The sequence below is a fragment of the Coregonus clupeaformis genome, chromosome 21 (genome assembly GCF_020615455.1).
Source record: "Coregonus clupeaformis isolate EN_2021a chromosome 21, ASM2061545v1, whole genome shotgun sequence".
In the NCBI taxonomy this organism is placed as follows: domain Eukaryota; kingdom Metazoa; phylum Chordata; class Actinopteri; order Salmoniformes; family Salmonidae; genus Coregonus; species Coregonus clupeaformis.
This window is the reverse complement of record NC_059212.1, coordinates 13,563,174-13,582,166: the sequence shown is the minus strand read 5'-3', so window position 1 is coordinate 13,582,166 and position 18,993 is coordinate 13,563,174. Positions and strand designations below refer to the sequence as shown.

At 44.4% G+C, this 18,993-nt stretch overlaps 1 protein-coding gene across 1 annotated transcript in view; it reads right to left on the bottom strand.

Annotated features, from left to right (window-relative positions):
• LOC121534948 (low-density lipoprotein receptor-related protein 8) overlaps positions 1–18,993 on the bottom strand; it is a 210,083-nt gene that overhangs the window by 27,960 nt on the left and 163,130 nt on the right. Inside the window, exons 8-12 of the mRNA XM_041841581.2 lie at positions 11,528–11,647; positions 10,853–10,978; positions 3,196–3,367; positions 991–1,224; positions 359–477 (exon numbers count right to left, since the gene is read on the bottom strand). Coding sequence (XP_041697515.1) covers positions 359–477; positions 991–1,224; positions 3,196–3,367; positions 10,853–10,978; positions 11,528–11,647 — 771 coding nt within the window. The remainder of the gene's footprint in view (positions 1–358; positions 478–990; positions 1,225–3,195; positions 3,368–10,852; positions 10,979–11,527; positions 11,648–18,993) is intronic.

Here is an 18,993-nt window from a genome sequence, read left to right as displayed (position 1 = left end):
TACCACTCCGCTAGAAGGATTCTCGACGCTCACCTTCCTACAATCCCCCGCACATTTCTCTGGGGGCAGAACTTCTAATGCCGAATTTGTTGTTGGTGAAAACCCACTGTAAGTCACTCAGCTATAAGGGGCAAATCCTAACATTTTCACTTAGTCACGCATTGATTTCAATAGGCCAGGAGACTATGTGAAAATGTGTCTTAAATGGAAGTTAAGATTCGCCCCTAAAAGTGGTGTTGTGTTGTGTAACCCCCCCTTCCCTGTGTGTGTGTGTGTGTGTGCGTGTGTCTATCTGTGTGTGTATGTGTGAGCATGTGAGTCTGAGTCTGTATGCGTGTGCGCGCGCTCGGGTTCTTACCTAGGGTGATGCCGTTGGGCCACTCGATATTATCCGACACAAGGACCTGTCGGTCCACCCCGTTCATCCCAGCCTTCTCGATCTTGGCCCGGGTGCCCCAGTCAGACCAGTACATGAACCTGGGGAGGAGAAGAAGGGTGGTCCTCTGTAGATCGGTTGGTAGAGCATGGCGCTTGCAAAGCCAGGATAGTGGGTTGATCCCCGTGACCACCATTATGTAAAATGTATGCCTGCATGACTAAGTCGCTTTGGAAAAAAGCATCTGCTAAATGGCATATATTATGATTTTATAGGGAAACCAATATGAAATCAAGCTGTTTACTGCTGTATGCATGTTTACGTGGACGGACATACTCTCTACATACTGACAAACATGTACACACAATGACATAATATCAAAACATATCACAAGTACAGTGAATGTGCTGATGGCTGGTGAGGTCAATCTGTGCCTGTAACACTCTGTGCCACACTGGACATTCTATATTATTGGTGGAAGTGCTCCCAGAGCAGGAGCTGTTGGTTATTCACCTGCGCTCTTGTCTTTTCAACATGGCATTGTTGGCCCTCTTGATTTCCGAGGTGGTTGCGCCAACACGACCACAAACCAACACACAAACCCCCACACTTACCCGTGCTGGGGGTCCAGGGCTATGGCTCTGGGCTCGCTGAGTTCCGTGTCCACCAGCACCCTCCTCTTGAGGCCGTCGTAGGCCGAGGCCACCGAGACGGTCTTGTGGCCCGAGTCGGTCCAGTAAAGGTTGTGCTGGACCCAGTCTAGGGCCAGGCCCTCGGGGGAGAGGAGAGAGCCAGAGTCCACCAGGGTCACCTGCTGGGACGGGTCACTGGCCTCCGGGATCAGAGCACTGGGGGAGAGAGGGGGACATGTGAATATGGTAATAGATAGGGGTGTAAAAAGAAAAGCTTGTAATCGCACTCAAAGTCTTGCACCAGCTACCTTGAAAGTCAGAGCCAGGATTCAACGCAGATATACAACCTGTGCAGATTTATACTTGAGCAGACATCCACAGCTTTTCAGCAAACGTCAGACTGGTAATGGTCTGCCAGAGGAGATTAATATTCCTGCTGAAGACACTTTTATAAAGATACTTTTAAATGTATGACTTCAATGTATGATTTGAATTAGCCATCTTTTTAAATCAGTTCTTTAAATATGCAACAAGTGTTTTGTTTCATTTTGTTGAGACATTTTCTTTGGCCAAATTAAGTTCCGACTGTAATGTTGTGTTTGCCGCATTATATAATAGAATTACCGGTAGGCCTACAAGGGCTACTCGCTCCCAACCATGAAAAGGAAAAACCCAAAAAGAAGAGATGCAAAACTTTATTTAATGCCACAATATAATAACCTGTTCATGTATTCCCTATAAACAATGACTTGACTTTACTTTATTAGGGTAGGGTATCAACAGTAAGAACCTTTTGTGAACGTTTGGTGTGATATGGTTATTATTAGGCGTAGCTACTGCAGGCCTAAGAAGGCAGAGCGCACCAGCGCTCCAACTGACTCCCACAGTTGAACTTGAGGTGATGAAGAATGTTTTAGGCCTACCAGAGTTACTCCTTTTATCTAACAATATAATACTCATCACAAGGCCTACATGCATGCAATGCCCTGATGCATTTAGCTCTTAAATCTCTTAAAAGTTTTGAATATGCTACACATCGAAATATTTTTGTTGATGTTGTTATAGGCAATTTTTAAGGACACGTAACTGTGGATAATTTGCATAATATCGCTTGTTTATTGATGGCGCTGGCAGCACCCAGTAGGAGGTTTCTTTCGCTCTTTCGTTCTACTCTCAGATCTGAATGGGTCTCTCGGATCCAAACCAGCACGGGTTTGGGTATGCTTTTCAACAGGCCTTTTTCGGAACGGGTCTTACTGTCCTCGGGTACATTCGGAACTGGTCTCTGTTTTAAAAAAAAGTATTCATGCATATCGAGTCGGGTGGGAAAGCCACAGATCCATTTCAGAACGGGCTTAACTTTTTGGACACGTGAAGACCTCTAGCGCACAGGTCAGTAATCTGCGTTGGTTTGAATCTCCACCTCAGTTGCTGATGGTGCTAGTGGTGCCAGTAGCAGAGTGCCACGTGTGGCTGGCCATGGCTTCATGAAATAAATTAACCTTGTGTTAATTTCAAAAGGTTCATCTCACAGTCAGTCTCCGTAGGTGAGACACTGTATCCAGAATAGCAGCTGTCCACACAGGGAGCTGTCCTACAAGCTAATGACTGAGCACTTTTACAACAGGGGAGATGAGTATAGGTAATGGGTATAGATTCCAGTTCTCTGATACACTGTCCCAATTAGCACAATCCCATGTGGGATAAGAGACACCAGGTAGAGGTTAGAGAGGTATGAGGGCTAAAACAAATGAGTTCATTAAATGTGACTGGCTCCCACTCAAGTAGGAAAAAAATCTAATATAATGTACATATCCACTGGATTAATCCTTATTATTCCAATAATCCAATCCATCTGTGTTGAAACGCGTTCATATGAACAACTTTTTCAAGATATTTATTTTTCAAGACAAACATTTTCAAAAACAAAGCAATCCTAAGAGGTGATTGCATGAGGACATGAGCGAGTGAGGGAGCGAGTGATTGTCCTTCCCAAAGTTCATAGGTTAACTATCCGGAAAGGGGTCCCATTTTTCCCAGGTTTTTCCCAGGTTTCAGGTGGGAATGACGAGGCAATGCTTCAACTGAAAATCCTCCAAGAAGGATTTCTGAAAAACCTGTGAACTTGGGGAGAGTTTCAGAAATGTTGTAAATTGCAACCCTAAGGTCAAGTGTCAGAACAAGTACCTGTAGATGTTGCGGTGGAAGCGGTCGCACCAGAACAGGCGGTTATTGGCCACGTCTATGTCCAGCGCCACAGTGTTTTTCTGGTTTGCCAGCACCTGGCTGTAGTCCTTCTTCACTGGGTCAACCCGACGGATCTCATGGCGGTTGGTGAACATCAGGTAGGGAGACTTCCCTGTAAAGGGAAAGTAGAGAGGTCAACTTATTTCGCCCATATTTTATGGCCAGAATTCATATTCTATGGCCTATCTTCCTGGGGTCTTTCTGCGGGAGGGGTGAGAAAGTATTCACACCCCTTAACTTTTCCAATCAAATCAAATTTTATTTGTCACATGCGCCGAATACAACAGGTCTAGATCTTACCTGGAAATGCTTACAAGCCATTAACCAACAATTCAGTTTTAAGAAAATAAGAGTTAAGAAAATATTTACTAGAGTAAAAAAGTAACACAATAAAATAACAATAACGAGCCTATATACAGGGGGTACCGGTATCAAATCAATGAGCGGGGGTACAAGTTAGTCGAGGAAAATTAGGTAATATGTACAGTACCAGTCAAAAGTTTGGACACACCTACTCATTCAAGGGTTTTTCTTTATTTTTACTATTTTCTACATTGTAGAATAATAGTGAAGACATCAAAACTATGAAATCACACATATGGAATCATGTAAACAAAAATAGAAACATCCCTTTTTCAGGACCCTGTCTTTCAAAGATGATTCGTAAAAATCCAAATAACTTCACAGATCTTCATTGTAAAGGGTTTAACCCTCCCGTTGTCCTAGGGTCAAAATGACCCGCCACTGTGTTGAACCAACTTTATTTAATTTTTATATTTTTGGGATCATTTGTGAGAAGGAGGCAGTGAGACTTTAAAGAAAGTATCACTGCCTCCTTCTCACAAATGATCCAAAAAATATAAAAATTAAATAAAGTTGGTTCAACACAGTGGCGGGTCATTTTGACCCTAGGACAACGGGAGGGTTAAACACTGTTTCCCATGCTTGTTCAATTAACCATAAACAATTAACGAACATGCACCTGTGGAACGGTCGTTAAGACACTAACAGCTTACAGACGGTAGGCAATTAAGGTCACAGGTATGAAAAGTTAGGACACTAAAGAGGCCTTTCTACTGACTCTGAAAAACACCAAAAGAAAGATGCCCAGGGTCCCTGCTCATCTGCATGAACGAGCATTAGGCATGCTGCAAGGAGGCATGAGGACTGCAGATGTGGCCAATAAATTGCAATGTCTGTACTGTCAGACGCCTAAGACAGCACTACAGGGAGACAGGATGGACAACTGATCGTCCTCGCAGTGGCAGACCACGTGTAACAACACCTGCACAGGATCGGTACATCCGAACATCACACCTGCAGGACAGGTACAGGATGGCAACAACAACTGCCCGAGTTACACCAGGAACACACAATCCCTCCATCACTGTCCGCAATAGGCTGAGAGAGGCTGGACTAAGGGCTTGTAGGCCTGTTGTAAGGCAAGTCCTCACCAGACATCACCGGCAACAACGTCGCCTATGGGCACAAACCCACCATCGCTGGACCAGACAGGACTGGCAAAAAGTGCTCTTCACTGACGAGTGGCGGTTTTGTCTCACCAGGGGTGATGGTCGGATTCGCGTTTATCGTCAAAGGAATGAGCGTTACACCGAGGCCTGTACTCTGGAGCGGGATCGATTTGGAGGTGGAGGGTCCGTCATAGTCTGTGGCGGTGTGTCACAGCATAATCGGACTGAGCTTTTTGTCATTGCAGGCAATCTCAACGCTGTGCATTACAGGGAAGACATCCTCGTCCCTCATGTGGTACCCTTCCTGCAGGCTCATCCTGACATGACCCTACAGCATGACAATGCCACCAGCCATACTGCTCGTTCTGTGCGTGAATTCCTGCAAGAAAGGAATGTCAGTGTTCTGCTATAGCCAGCGAAGAGCCTGGATCTCAATCCCATTGAGCACGTCTGGGACCTGTTGGATCGGATGGTGAGGGCTAGGGCCATTCCCCCCAGAAATGTCAGGGAACTTGCAGGTTCCTTGGTGGAAGAGTGGGGTAACATCTCACAGAAAGAACTGGCAAATCTGGTGCAGTCCATGAGGAGGATATGCACTGCAGTACTTAATGCAGCTGGTGGCCACACCAGATACTGACTGTTACTTTTGATTTTGACCCCCCTTTGTTCAGGGACACATTATTCAATTTCTGTTAGTCACATGTCTGTGTAACTTGTTCAGTTTATGTCTCGGTTGTTGAATCTTGTTATGTTCATAGAAATATTTACACATGTTAAGTTTGCTGAAAATAAACGCAGTTGACAGTGAGAGGACGTTTCTTTTTTTGCTGAGATTAGTAACCAAAAAAGTGCTAAACAAATCAAAATACATTTTATATTTGAGATTCTTCAATGTAGCGACCCTTTGCCTTAATGACAGCTTTGCACGCTCTTGGCATTCTCTCAACCAGCTTCATGAAGTAGTCACCTGGAATGCATTTCTATTAACAGGTGTGCCTTGCTAAACGTTAATTTGTGGAATTTATTTTCTTCTTAATGCGTTTGAGCTAATCAGTTGTGTTGTGACAAGGTAGGGGTGATATACAGAAGATAGCCCTATTTGGTAAAAGACCAAGTCCATATTACGGCAAGAACAGCTCAAATAGCAAAGAGAAACGACAGTCCATCATTACTTTAAGACATGAAGGTCAGTCAATACAGAACATTTCAAGAACTTTGAAAGTTTCTTCAAGTGCAATCGCAAAAACCATCAAGCGCTATGATGAAACTGGCTCTCATGAGGACCACCACAGGAAAGGAAGACCCAGAGTTACCTTTGCTGTAGAGGATAAGTTCATTAGAGATACCAGCCTCAGATTGCAGCCCAAATAAATGCTTCACAGAGTTCAAGTAACAGACACGTCTCAACATCAACTGTTCAGAGGAGACTGCGTGAATCAGGCCTTCATGGTCAAATTGCTGCAAAGAAACCACTACTAAAGGACACCAATAAGAGGAAGAGACTTGCTTGGGCCAAGAAATACGAGCAATGGACGTTAGACTGGTGGAAATCTGTCCTTTGTTCTGATGAGTCCAAATTGGAGATGTTTGGTTCCAATCGCCGTGTCTTTGTGAGACACAGAGTAGGTGAACGGATTATCTCCGCATGTGTGGTTCCCAACGTGAAGCATGGAAGAGGAGGTGTGATGGTGTGGGGGTGCTTTGCTGGTGGCACTGTCTGTGATTTATTTAGAATTCAAGGCACACTTAACCAGCATGGCTACCACAGCATTCTGCAGCGAAACGCCATCCCATCTGGTTTGCGCTTAGTGGGACTATCATTTTTTTTCAATAGGACAATGACCCAAAACACACCTCCAAGCTGTGTAAGGGCTATTAGACCAAGGAGAGTGATGGAGTGCTGCATCAGATGACCTGGCCTCCACAATCACCCGACCTCAACCCAATTGAGATGGTTTGGGATGAGTTTGTAACGATCTCGGTTCGACAGACACTGGGAGATGGGAAGCAAGTACAGGGTGAGGATTTAATAAATAAAAGACATGGAACAAAACACGGACAGCGTCTGGACAGGGAAACGAAACATCATCAATGCAGACACAGGGATCAAACTGGGGAACAGACAGATATAGAAGGGGCAATCAACAAAGTGAAGGAGTCCAGGTGAGTCCAATGAGCGCTGATGCGCATAATGATGGTAACATTGGAGTCGGCTGAGGCGTGGAAACCTGACGAGTCGGCTGAGGCGTGGGCTGTGAGCCTGATGAACCAGCTGAGGCATGGGAGCCCGACTAGCCGGGTGAGGCGTGACGTGGGATTGGAGCCTGCCGAGCCAACTGAGGCACCTCCAGTTCCTTTGGCCGCGGCAACCAGACCAGACGTCAACAACAACAACAACAACAAACACTTCCTGATGCTTCCAATATTTGTGTCTGCATTCGGATGCCGAGCAGTTGCCATACCAGGCAGTGATGCAACCTGTCAGGATGCTCTCGATTGTGCAGCTGTAGAACGTTTTGAGGATCTGGGGACCCATGTCAAATCTTTTCAGTCTCCTGAGGGGGAATAGGCATTGTCGTACCCTCTTCACGACTGTCTTGGTGTGTTTAGACCATGATAGTTTGTTGGTGATGTGAACTCTCGACCCGCTCCACTACAGCCCCGTTGATGTGAATGGGGGTGTGTTTGGCCCTCCTTTTCCTGTAGTCCACAATCAGCTCCTTCGTCTTGCTCACATTGAGGGAGAGGTTGTTGTCCTGGCACCATATTGCCAGGTCTCTATAGGCTGTCTCATCGTTTTTCCACATTTTGTAGTGATACAGCCTGAATTTAAAATGGATTAAATTGAGATTAAGTGTAACTGGCCTACACACAATATCCCATAATGTCAAAGTGGAATTAAGTTTTTAGACATTTTTACAAATTAATTAAAAATAAAAAGCTGAAATGTCTTGAGTCAATAATTATTCAACCTCGTTACATACATCTACATTGCCTTCAGAAAGTATTCACACCCCTTGACTTTTTCCATATTTTGTAGTGTTACAGCCTGAATTTAAAATAGATTAAATTGAGAGGAAGTGTAACTGGACTACTCACAATACCCCATAATTGTGAGAGTGTGACTTAAAGGAGTCAGGCGCAGGAGGGTAAATCACTGAATACAGAGTTTATTCCGTAGTACACAGTTACGCTGGATAGCGTCAACAGCACAGGGTGTAATACCAGCGCACTGGAACACAATACAGGCACACGGGGAGAAATAACCCCGGCAATACAAAGTACGGATAGCTCAACCGAGCTACACTCATTTTCACATAAAACAATCACTCACAAGGACAAGGGGGCAGAGGGAACACTTATACACAGACTAATGAGAGGATATGAACCAGGTGTGTGTAATTAACAAGACAAGACAAATGGAATGATGATATATGGAGCGGCAGTGGCTAGTAAGCTGGTGACGACGAACGCCGAAACCTGCCCGAACAAGGAGGGGAGGCAGCCTCGGCGGAAGTCGTGACAATAATGTCAAAGCGGAATTATGTTTTTAGACATTTTTACAGATTACTTAGAAATGAAAATCTTAAATGTCTTGTGTCAATACATTTTCAACCCCCTTGTCATGGCAAGCCTAAACAAGTCACATAATAAGTTGCATGGACAATAATAGTGTTTAACTTTTTAATGACTACCTCAACTTTGTACCCCGCACATACAATTATCTGTAAGGTCCCTCAGTTGAACAGTGAATTTCAAACACAGATTCAACCACAAAGACCAGGGAGGTTTTCCAATGCCTCGCAAAGAAGGGTGGCTATTGGTAGAAGCAGACATTGAATATCCCTTTGAGCATGGAGGTGAAGTCCTTAATTACACTTTGGATGGTGTATCAATACACCCAGTCACTTCAAAGATACAGGCGTCCTTCCTAACTCAGTTGCTGTAGAGGAAGGAAACCACTCAGGGATTTCACCATGAGGCCAATGGTGACTTTAAAACAGTTACAGAGTTGATAGGAGAAAACTGAGGATGGATCCACAACATTGTAGTTACTCCACAATACTAACCTAAATGACAGAGTGAAAAGAAGGAAGCCTGCACAGAATAAAACATATTCCAAAACATGCATCCTGTTTGAAATAAGGCACTAAAGTAAAACTGCAAGAAATGTGGCAAAGAAATTAACTTTATGTCGTGAATACAAAGCGTTATGTTTGGGGCAAATCCAACACAACACAACACTGAGTACCACTCTTCATATTTTCAAGCATGGTGGTGGCTGCATCATGTTATGTGTATGCTTGTCATTGCCAAGGACTAGGGAGTTTTTTGGGGGATAAAAATAAACAGAATATAAATAAGCACAGGCAAAATCCTACAGGAAAACCTGTATCAGTCTGCTTTCCAACAGACACTGGGAGACAAACTCACCTTTCAGCAGGACAATAACATAAAACACAAGGCCTAGTTACAGTTTTGACTTAAATCGGCTTGAAAATCTATGGCAAGACTTGGAAATGGCTGTCTAGATATGGTCAACAACCAACTTGACAAAGCTTGAATAATTTTTTTAAGAATCAATGTGCAAAGCTCTCAGAGACCCACAGCTGTAAACCATTCCACTGCTAATGTTTGTCTATGGAGATTGCAAGGCTGTGTGCTTGATTTTATACACCTGTCAGCAACGGGTGTGGCTGAAATAGCCGAATCCACTAATTTGAAGGGGTGTCCACATACTTTTGTATATATAGTGTATATGATACGCAAGTGAACACTGTATATACGCTTGCGTGTATACACACACACACACACACACACACACACACACACACACACACACACACTAAACCCCCCCCCAAAAAAATTAAATAAACTAGTGCAGCAGGATAAAGAAACATTCTCATTAAACCACACTACTTTCCTAACTAGTTTTAGCGACAGATTGACGTATTTACATTCTGAATCCATTTAATTACGCTAGCATGCCCTCGAGGCACCAAGGTGAGTCACAGCAGTTTAGCTCATTACAACAAATAATTTCTAATAGCATGACATGAGTACCTCTCCAAATAACAATGCCAAGAGGGTAATTTCTCTAATTCTTGTCTCCTCAGAAAATAATCCCCAAAAGCTTGAAGAGAGAGAGGAATTATGAGGAGAGGAGAGAAGAGGCCATGTTTACACTCTTAAAAAAGCATTTCCTAATTGGAAGGATTGGGAGAGTCACACTCAACGACTAAAGAAGCAGTGGTTTGTGTGTGTGTGTGTGTCAGTGAGTGAGTGAATGAGTGAGTGAGTGATTGAATGAGTGAGTGTGACTAAAGTAGCAGCTGGTCCCTCAAACCTGTTGACTGCTGTGATATTACTCTCATTAAAATGCACTAATATCATTTAGCACGGCTGGGCTGTGTGTGTAAGCATGCGTGTGTATCTGTGTGTGTGAAACAGTAGTCATACTGACACTTGTTAGGTGTTTTAGATGTACTACGTATCAACCAAGGTGCATAAAAAGACTATGAGCAACAACAAGATCATTCAGAGGAAAATGTAAGTGCTTCTTTGTTATCAACAATCAATATGGCATTAAAGGGGTGTTGTTTCTTTCCTGAAATACAGAAACACTTAATTGAACCTCTTGGGTGCGTGTTGAAGCAGCAAACAGAGAGCGCATTTAACCTTATATCTTCTGTATAAATATTTGATTTTTTCTCCAGCTCCTTTGCCATGTGTCGCACATCCCTAGGCTCTTGTCTAGATCTCAGGAGAATGGATATGAGCAACGCTGAAAGCTCCACCTTGCTATCTGATAGTCTAGGTAGAATTTTCACCATACTGCTCACACCTATCTAATTCTTTCAGATCTACATGAGTGCTTAAGGGGTATGGGCTAGGGATCGGTTTGGGGTTCAGCACATCTCTTTTCCTCCTCGCTCCCTACCCCCTTCCCTGCCGCTGTCACTCACCTTCTGCCTTGCCGGTCTTGGTGACGGGGTCCATCTCATAGCCTTCGTAGCACTCACACTTGAAGTCTCTACCTTCCTCTCTCTGTCTCTCCCTTCATCCCTCACTCACCCTCTGCTTCAATCCTCACTCTCTTCCCCCCTTCCCTCTCATTCACTCACCTTCTGCCTTGCAGGTCTTGGTGACGGGGTCCATCTCATAGCCTTCGTAGCACTCACACTTGAAGTCTCCCTTGTAGTTGATGCAGATCTGGCTGCAGGCGTTGGGGCTCTCGCACTCATCAATGTCTGGGGCGGAATGGAAGAGGGGGTTATCAATCACACTGGACTCTAATGGTGGAGGTGTGTGTGTGTGTGTGTGAGTGTGTGTGTGTGTGTGGGGGGGTTAGGGTTAGGGAAAATAGGATTTTGAATGGAAATACATTTTAGGTCCCCACGAGGATAGAAGAACATAATGTGTCTGTGTGTGCAGTTGTGAATTTAATGTGGGGGGTAAATAGCTGTCACCTTGGACTGAACAGATCTCTCTTGGTAAAATAAAGGTAAAATACACTCTGTGGCTTAAAAGCTGCACTTCTAAGAAAAAATAGCAATTCAAAAAGAGAGTACAAAATGTGAGACCGTCTCTGTGGGTTCAAGTCTTCACATTTCTTCCAACAGATAACAATATTTTACTTTGAGTGATAGTGATAAAAGGGATGACATTTCGAGGAGGGGTTATGAAGGTCACTGTACTATTTATGTGTGTGTCTATACTATACTGTGTGTATCTCTCTCTCTGTGTGTGTGTGCATCTGTATACTGTCGTATGTGTGTTTGCACGCTCTCAATATTCACCTCCACATGTCCTCTTGTCCAATAGCTGGTACCCGGTGGGACACTGGCACTCGTAGCCGATTGGTCGATCCAGGCAGATGTGAGAGCAGCCGCCGTTGTTGAGTGTGCACTCGTTGAGTCCTGGGAGACAGGAGGTCAGATATAACCACTAGGAGAGGCCTTTTAGCACCTGGGTCATGTCCATTCAGCACCAAACAGAAGAAAACGGACTGAAACAGGGAGGGACTACTTGGATTTAAAACGTTTTCCGGTGCGTGTCGAAATGAACACAACCATGATAGTAACTGAAAGAGTGGCCCAATTCCATTTCTCATTCTCCGTTCAGTCGCTCACCCCACTTGCTCAGTTCCACTCCATGGAATCTCCATCGAGTTCCGAAGGCGTCAACACCGTCCTATTGAGTGCCCTTCAATAATTTGTTTTCAAGCTTCTCAGCATCTCTGATCCTCCACAATGCCCAGCTTTCTCCTCTCCTCTTCGGTAACACCCTATCAAATAGCGGCCAGTCAAGTTACGCTCACATGTTTACTCACTGTTTTGAAGTGGGACTGAGTGAAAGAAGGAAGCGAGTGAATGAAAGCAGAGAAAGTGAATTAAGATTGAACACAATGAAGACTAATTTATCCCCAATTAAACAATCAAGGATGGCTGAAAAATGCTTTCCACCAATCACGGTAGATCAGTGAATAACAGCGTACCCCAGCAGTTCCCAAACTAGGGGTCGCGTGAAATGAAAATGGGGTCGCGGGAGAATTTCCAAAATCCTTATGAAAAGAAATATACTGTATATACAAAAATATATACAGTAGATACACTATATGACCAAAAGTATGTGGACACACACGAACATCTCATTCCAAAATCATGGGCATTAATATGGAGTTGGTCCCCCCTTTGCTGCTATAACAGCCTCCACTCTTCTGGGAAGGTTTTCCACTAGATGTTGGAACATTGCTGCGGGGACTTACTTCCATTCAGCCAGAAGAGCATTAGTGAGGTCGGGCACTGATGTTGGGCGATTAGGCCTGGCTCGCAGTTGGCATTCCAATTAATCCCAAAGGTGTTCGATGGTGTTGAGGTCAGGGCTCTGTGCAGGCCAGTTAAGTTCTTCCACACTGATCTCGACAAACCATTTCTGTATGGACCTCGCTTTGTGCATGGGGGCATTGTCATGCTGAAACAGGAAAGGGCCTTCCCCAAACTGTTGCCACAAAGTTGGATGCACAGAATCGTCTAGAATGTCATTGTATGCTGTAGCGTTAAGATTTCCCTTCACTGGAACTAAGGGGCCTAGCCCGAACCATGAAAAACAGCCCTAGAACATTATTCTTCCTCCACCAAACTTTACAGCTGGCACTATGTATTCGGGCAGGTAGCGGCATCCGCCAAACCCAGATTCATCCGTTGGACCGCCAGATGGTGAAGCAAGATTCATCACTCCAGAGAATGCATTTCTACTGCTCCAGAGTCCAATGGCGGCAAGCTTTACACCATTCCAGCCGACGCTTAGCATTGAGCATGGTGATCTTAGGCTTGTGTGCGGCTGCTCAGCCATGGAAACCCATTTCATGAAGCTCCCGACGAACAGTTATTGTGCTGACGTTGCTTCCAGAGGCAGTTTGGAACTCGGTAGTGAGTGCTGCAACCGAGGACAGGCGATTTTTACTCTCCACGCGCTTCAGCACTTGGTGGTCCCGTGCTGTGAACTTGTGTGGCCTACCACTTCGCGGCTGAGCCGTTGTTGCTCCTAGACGTTTCCACTTCACAATAACAGCACTTACTGTTGACTGGTGCAGTTCTAGCAGGGCAGACATTTGATGAACGGACTTGTTGGAAAGGTGGCATCCTATGACGGTGCCATGTTGAAAGTCACTGAGCTCTTCAGTAAGGCCTTTCTACTGCCAATGTCTATTGAGATTGCATGGCTGTGTGCTTGATTTTATACACCTGTCAGCAACGGGTGTGGCTGAAATAGCCAAATCCACTAATTTGAAGGGGTGTCCACATACTTTTGTATATATATAGTGTATTATAATATCGTATTTGTATCTCAAAATCATTGTAATTTGGTTAACCTTAAAAATCGAAATGAAAATTATTCATATCTAAAAGACTAAATTTAACCACAGAGCCACCTTAGATCATGGGAAAAGGCTGCACTTGACCGTTGCACTTGAATCATTCCCAGGTGAATGGCTAGGCCTGCTACGCTATGAAACCACACATTATTGCAGAGACTTTGATATTACTGGACACAACTGATATGGTGAAAACAATGTGTGGGGAGGCAAAGTCACAGAAACTCACATCAATACCTTTGTCAGATAACACTGTTAAACAAATAATTGATGCTACTGCTAGCAATCAAGAGGGAACTATGACTGAACGACTCAAAAACGCCCCAGTTTAGGCTCTCCAAACGGTGAGGGCCTAAATGTCCATGCATTGACTTTTGTTCGCTATACATGTCGGGGGATGCTATTCACGAGGACATATTGTTCTGTCTCATGATCCCTGAGCATGAAACGGCATAGGGGATGTTCAGTGTGTTGTGAGGTTATACTGACATAAAAACAGATTCCATATGGGATTGAATAGTGGGCTTTGGCATAGATGGGGCTCCAGAGAACTCAGAGATACTGCAGCAGGTAATTTCGATTGTAAACTACATCAAACCACATCCACTGCGCCCACGCCTGTTCCCAAAACTATGTGGAGATATGGGATCAGAGCATGACAATGTTCTATTTCACACAGAGGCTTGGTGGTTATCGAGGGGGAGTGTTGGATAGATTTTTCGCATTGAGAGTGGAACTGCTGTATAAAATAACAGACCTGGTTGACTTTCTGTGTAATGAAAAGAAAATTATAGAAAACACCATCAGTACTGAAACAGGACCCAAGTGGTAAATATAAAGATCCAGTACACGGGTGATGACTGCTCACCTCCAACGCTTGGAAGAGTACTTTGGGACCTACTTCCCAATCCATTTGACTGTGATCCTGGCTCAGTTGACATGCCACTAGGTGAAATCGAACAGCTGGGCCTCCCGAGTGGCAGTGCTCGAGGCGTCACCAGGCTGTGTCGCAGCCGGCCACGACCGGGAGAGCCATGAGGCGGCGCACAATTGAAGCAGTGCAGCTTGGCGGGGTCGCGTTTCGGAGGACGCATGGCTCTCGACCTTCGCCTCTCCCGAGTCCGTACGGGAGTTGCAGCGATGGGACAAGACTAACTACCAATTGGATATCGAGAAAAAGGGGTACAAAATATATAATAATAATTTTCAACAGCTAATCGAGCAGTCATGTGCTGCAGACAACGCATTCACGGGTCACTACGGAGGAGTTTTGGTTCCTGACTCAGAGGGAATACCCTGCCGTCTCCCTCATTAACGCCACGTTCAAAACAACTGGGAACTCAGAACTGGGAAATGGGAAATCTCTAACTTCCGACTTCAATGCATTTAAGACAATTGGGAACTCGGAAAGAAACAAGCTCCGACTGGGAAAAATCACTTTAAATGGTCATCCAACTTGGAATTCCAACTCAGGCCTCTTTCTAGAGCTCCGACTTTCCGACCTAAAGATCACTGACGTCATGATTTGACCTCGGTCCCAGTTGTTTTGAAAGCACCATAAAACTCATGGTAGGCTACCCTTCGCCGGCTCATATCTGTGTGAAGCTGGATTCAGTGCTCTCGTCTCCATTAAAACCAAATATCGATCCAGGTGGCCCCCTGAGAATCTCCGACGCGACATGCATCAAGCCACACCCATCTCATTAGTGGTGGTGAGATAAGAGACATTATGTCAGACTAATTTTCAATTGACTATCATAGACCCTCATTAAAAGTATGTGATGGTGAGTTGAGAAGACAATCAGAAATACTGTTAGAATGTTTTTCAATTGACTGCCATTAGGCCAAATAAAAAAGTAAACATTGGTTGTTAATGACATAATTTCCACCTAATGTGTGTATGCTAAATGACTAAAATGTAAATGTAAATGTAATTAGGGAGGTGACCTCTAAATCATGCCTCTCTATCCATGAGAGCTGGTTTGGAAAGCTGTTACAGTTTTCACACTCAAGTAGCCTCAAAGGACCTTTCTTTCTTTCTTTCTTTCTTTCTTTCTTTCTTTCTTTCTTTCTTTCTTTCTTTCTTTCTTTCTTTCTTTCTTTCTTTCTTTCTTTCTTTCAATATACTTTGTATCCCTCATTTACTCAAGTGTTTCCGTTATTTTGGTAGTTACCTGTATGTACTCACACACACACACACACACGTGCACACACTTTCTCCCCCTCTCTCTCTATCCCTTTTACCTCCCTCCCTCCCTCGCTCTCTCCTTTTCCCGCTCTCTTTAAAACCTCTAATGCATCGTCGCTCCTCATAAGCTCATCCCGGGGATAAAAGCAGCATCTGCCTGTTTTCAAATGAGAAAGGCTGTATCATGATACAGCATTCAATCAATACTTGTGGTAATAGGCTTTCATTTCTAATGGAACGGTAAAATATCAAATACATAAAAACACATGCCTGAGTGCACCGAGAAATAAACTCCGGTTTATTTTTGCAGTGTTAAGGTTGAGGGGAGTAAATTGGGCCCATTATCCTGGCTGGTGTGTGTGTGTGTGTGCTTCTAAATGTGTGTGTGTGTCGTGTGTGTGTGTGTGTGTGTGTGTGTGTGTGTGTGTGTGTGTGTGTGTGTGTGTGTGTCGTGTCTGTGTATAAATGTTTGTGTGAGTGTATAAGTGTATAAGTGTATGTGTGGTTTACAGCATCTGTCTCTTGGTGTGTCTGCTGTATAAACGTGTGTGTTTTGCTGGGCTGCTCCGCTAAAGGGGAACATCTTGCGAGTGAAGGGTTGAGCGAGTAGAGGGAAGCGTTAGGTGTCTGTGGACACGCTTTTAATGAGCTGAATAAAGGCTGATGAGAAGTCAAAGAGACAGAGAGGGAGGGAGGGAAGGAGAGAGAGAAAGGAGAAGAGAGAGGGAGGGGCAGAGAGAGAAAAGAGAGAGATGGGGCAGGAGAGGGGGAGAGAGGGAGAGGAAGGGAAGAGAAAAATAGGAAGAGAGAGTTAAAAAGAGACGAGACAGACGGAGAGACAGAAAAAAAGAAAGAGGAGAGGAGCTCCCTTTGGGATTTCTGTTTCGGTTTCATACTTTCTCCTTCCTTGCCCTTGCCTCTCTTATATTCTCTCCACCCTCTTCTCACTCCTTTAATCTCACCCTTCCACCTCCCCTTCCTCTCCACCTCCCCTTCCTCTCCACCTCCCCTTCCTCTACACCTCCCCTTCCTCTACACCTCCCCTTCCTCTCCACCTCCCCTTCCTCTCCACCTCCCCTTCCTCTCCACCTCCCCTTCCTCTCCACCTCCCCTTCCTCCCCCACCTCCCCACCTCCCCTTCCTCCCCACCTCCCCTTCCTCTACACCTCCCCTTCCTCTCCACCTCCCCTTCCTCTCCACCTCCCCTTCCTCTCCACCTCCCCTTCCTCTCCACCTCCCCTTCCTATCTCACTGTTCCTGCCTTTTTGCAGCATCGCACATTTTATTTTGTCCCCCTCCCCTGCTACCCTTTCTCCAGGGATTTGGAGGTGTGTAGTCTTGAGAAAGCCGTGGCCCAGCAATTTACAGATTTTCCAAATTCGAGCTATGAATCCTATCAGTCTGGTTTTGACCTCACCACAGCACTGAAACCGCCTGTATAAAAGTCACTAATGACTTATTACTTGTTATTACTTATTATTATTACAACGACACTCTCTCTATACTAATACTTCTCAATTTAAGCTCAGCTTTTGATACTATCTACCATCATATTCTCCTCAGGCGCCTAGAGACAAATGTCGGTCTTCAAGGTCAGGCGCACTCTTGGTTTCGCTCCTATCTGTCAGACAGACTCCAATTTGTGCAATTAGATCATGAATCCTCGCCCTTAACCAGTGTCAGATTCGGCGTACCTCAAGGGGCGGTTTTGGGACCGTTATTGTTTCATTGTACGTTATCCCTAGGAGATGTAATTTGCAAAAACAAAATTAACTTTCATTGTTATGCTGATGATACTCAACTATATCTGTCAATGAAACCCGGTGACGTCACACAAATATTGCACTTATAGAACCTAAATTCATACAAAAAGAAATTATTATTTTTGCCCCCCAAAAAACAACTCCATTGTTAAAATAGATGGTGCTGTCATTATAGCAAAACAATCTGTCAAAGACCTCGGTCTTACACTTGACTCTGACCTCTCCTTCAACACCCACATAAAGAACATTTCCAGAGCAGCCTTTTTTCATCTAAGAAACGTAGCAAAATTAAGAAACCTACTTTCATTTACCGATGCCGTACTGGCCATGCACACCAGTTGTGGGTAGAAAAGATGAACCAGGAGGATGAACCTAGCTAGCACAACTAGGTTTGGGCGATATACCGTTTATACAGTATACCGGTGTATTTCCAAATACAGACAGTATGATTTTCAATATCGTTTTAAAAAATGGGGGTGCGTGCTACACCACTGCTTATAACTAGCTATAAGTTAAGTATAACTATAAGAAATCTAAGATGTGTCAAATAAATTATATCCAGCTCAGCTATGCATTTGATTTGCTAACTTGCTAGCTAAGTGGCTAGATGTCAAGATCAAGCTTCAAGCTTCATCCCCTCATGTATCAAGATCCCTGTTGCCTAAATTGTTTTGTGCTCCCCCCTAAAAAAAAAGAAAAAGAAACACAAATTGCCCCTTGTGTGCACTTCCGGTAATACCATATACCCTGGTATAGTTCAGAAACGGTATAACGGTATGAAAATATGGATACTGCCCAAACCCTAAGCACAACAAGTCAACCACTTTGGGAGGGCAAGCATGCCAAATAAGGGAAAGTAAGAACTACAACTGAAGCCAAAAAAGCACAGTCAAAGAGGATAATTATTATTCTGTCAAGGAAACTTTATTTTGGAAGAAATAGAGGCATAATAAGACAAAATAAACCTTGGTCAAAAGCAGTGCGCTGTATAGAGAATCGGGTGCCATTTGGGACGCAGGAACTGTCTGTCTCACTGTCTGTAACTCCTACTACAACCAGGGAAAGTAACAATTAGGCCAGGCGCTACACCACGAGGCACCTGTATTTTATCCTTACGCTGAGAGAGGTGAGATACAGGGAGAGTTACAAAGGGAGAGACAGAAGACAGACACACAGTTTCTTTACCTCTCTCACACACACACACACGCACACATGCACACAAACACACCCACTGTTCACAGATCACTCCAGTCCTCTACTACACGAAAGGTTGAGCCCATTAGGAGCAATGGGTGAGTGGCTATTGAGCAGGGATTGGATGGAAAGTGGCCATAATCCCTTTGAAGAGGACCCTCTCAGTGTGTGTGTTTGTGTTTTTATCCTACATGGAACAGACTGAAATACCAGCCCCTTTATGTCATGCCTGAACAGCTTTGC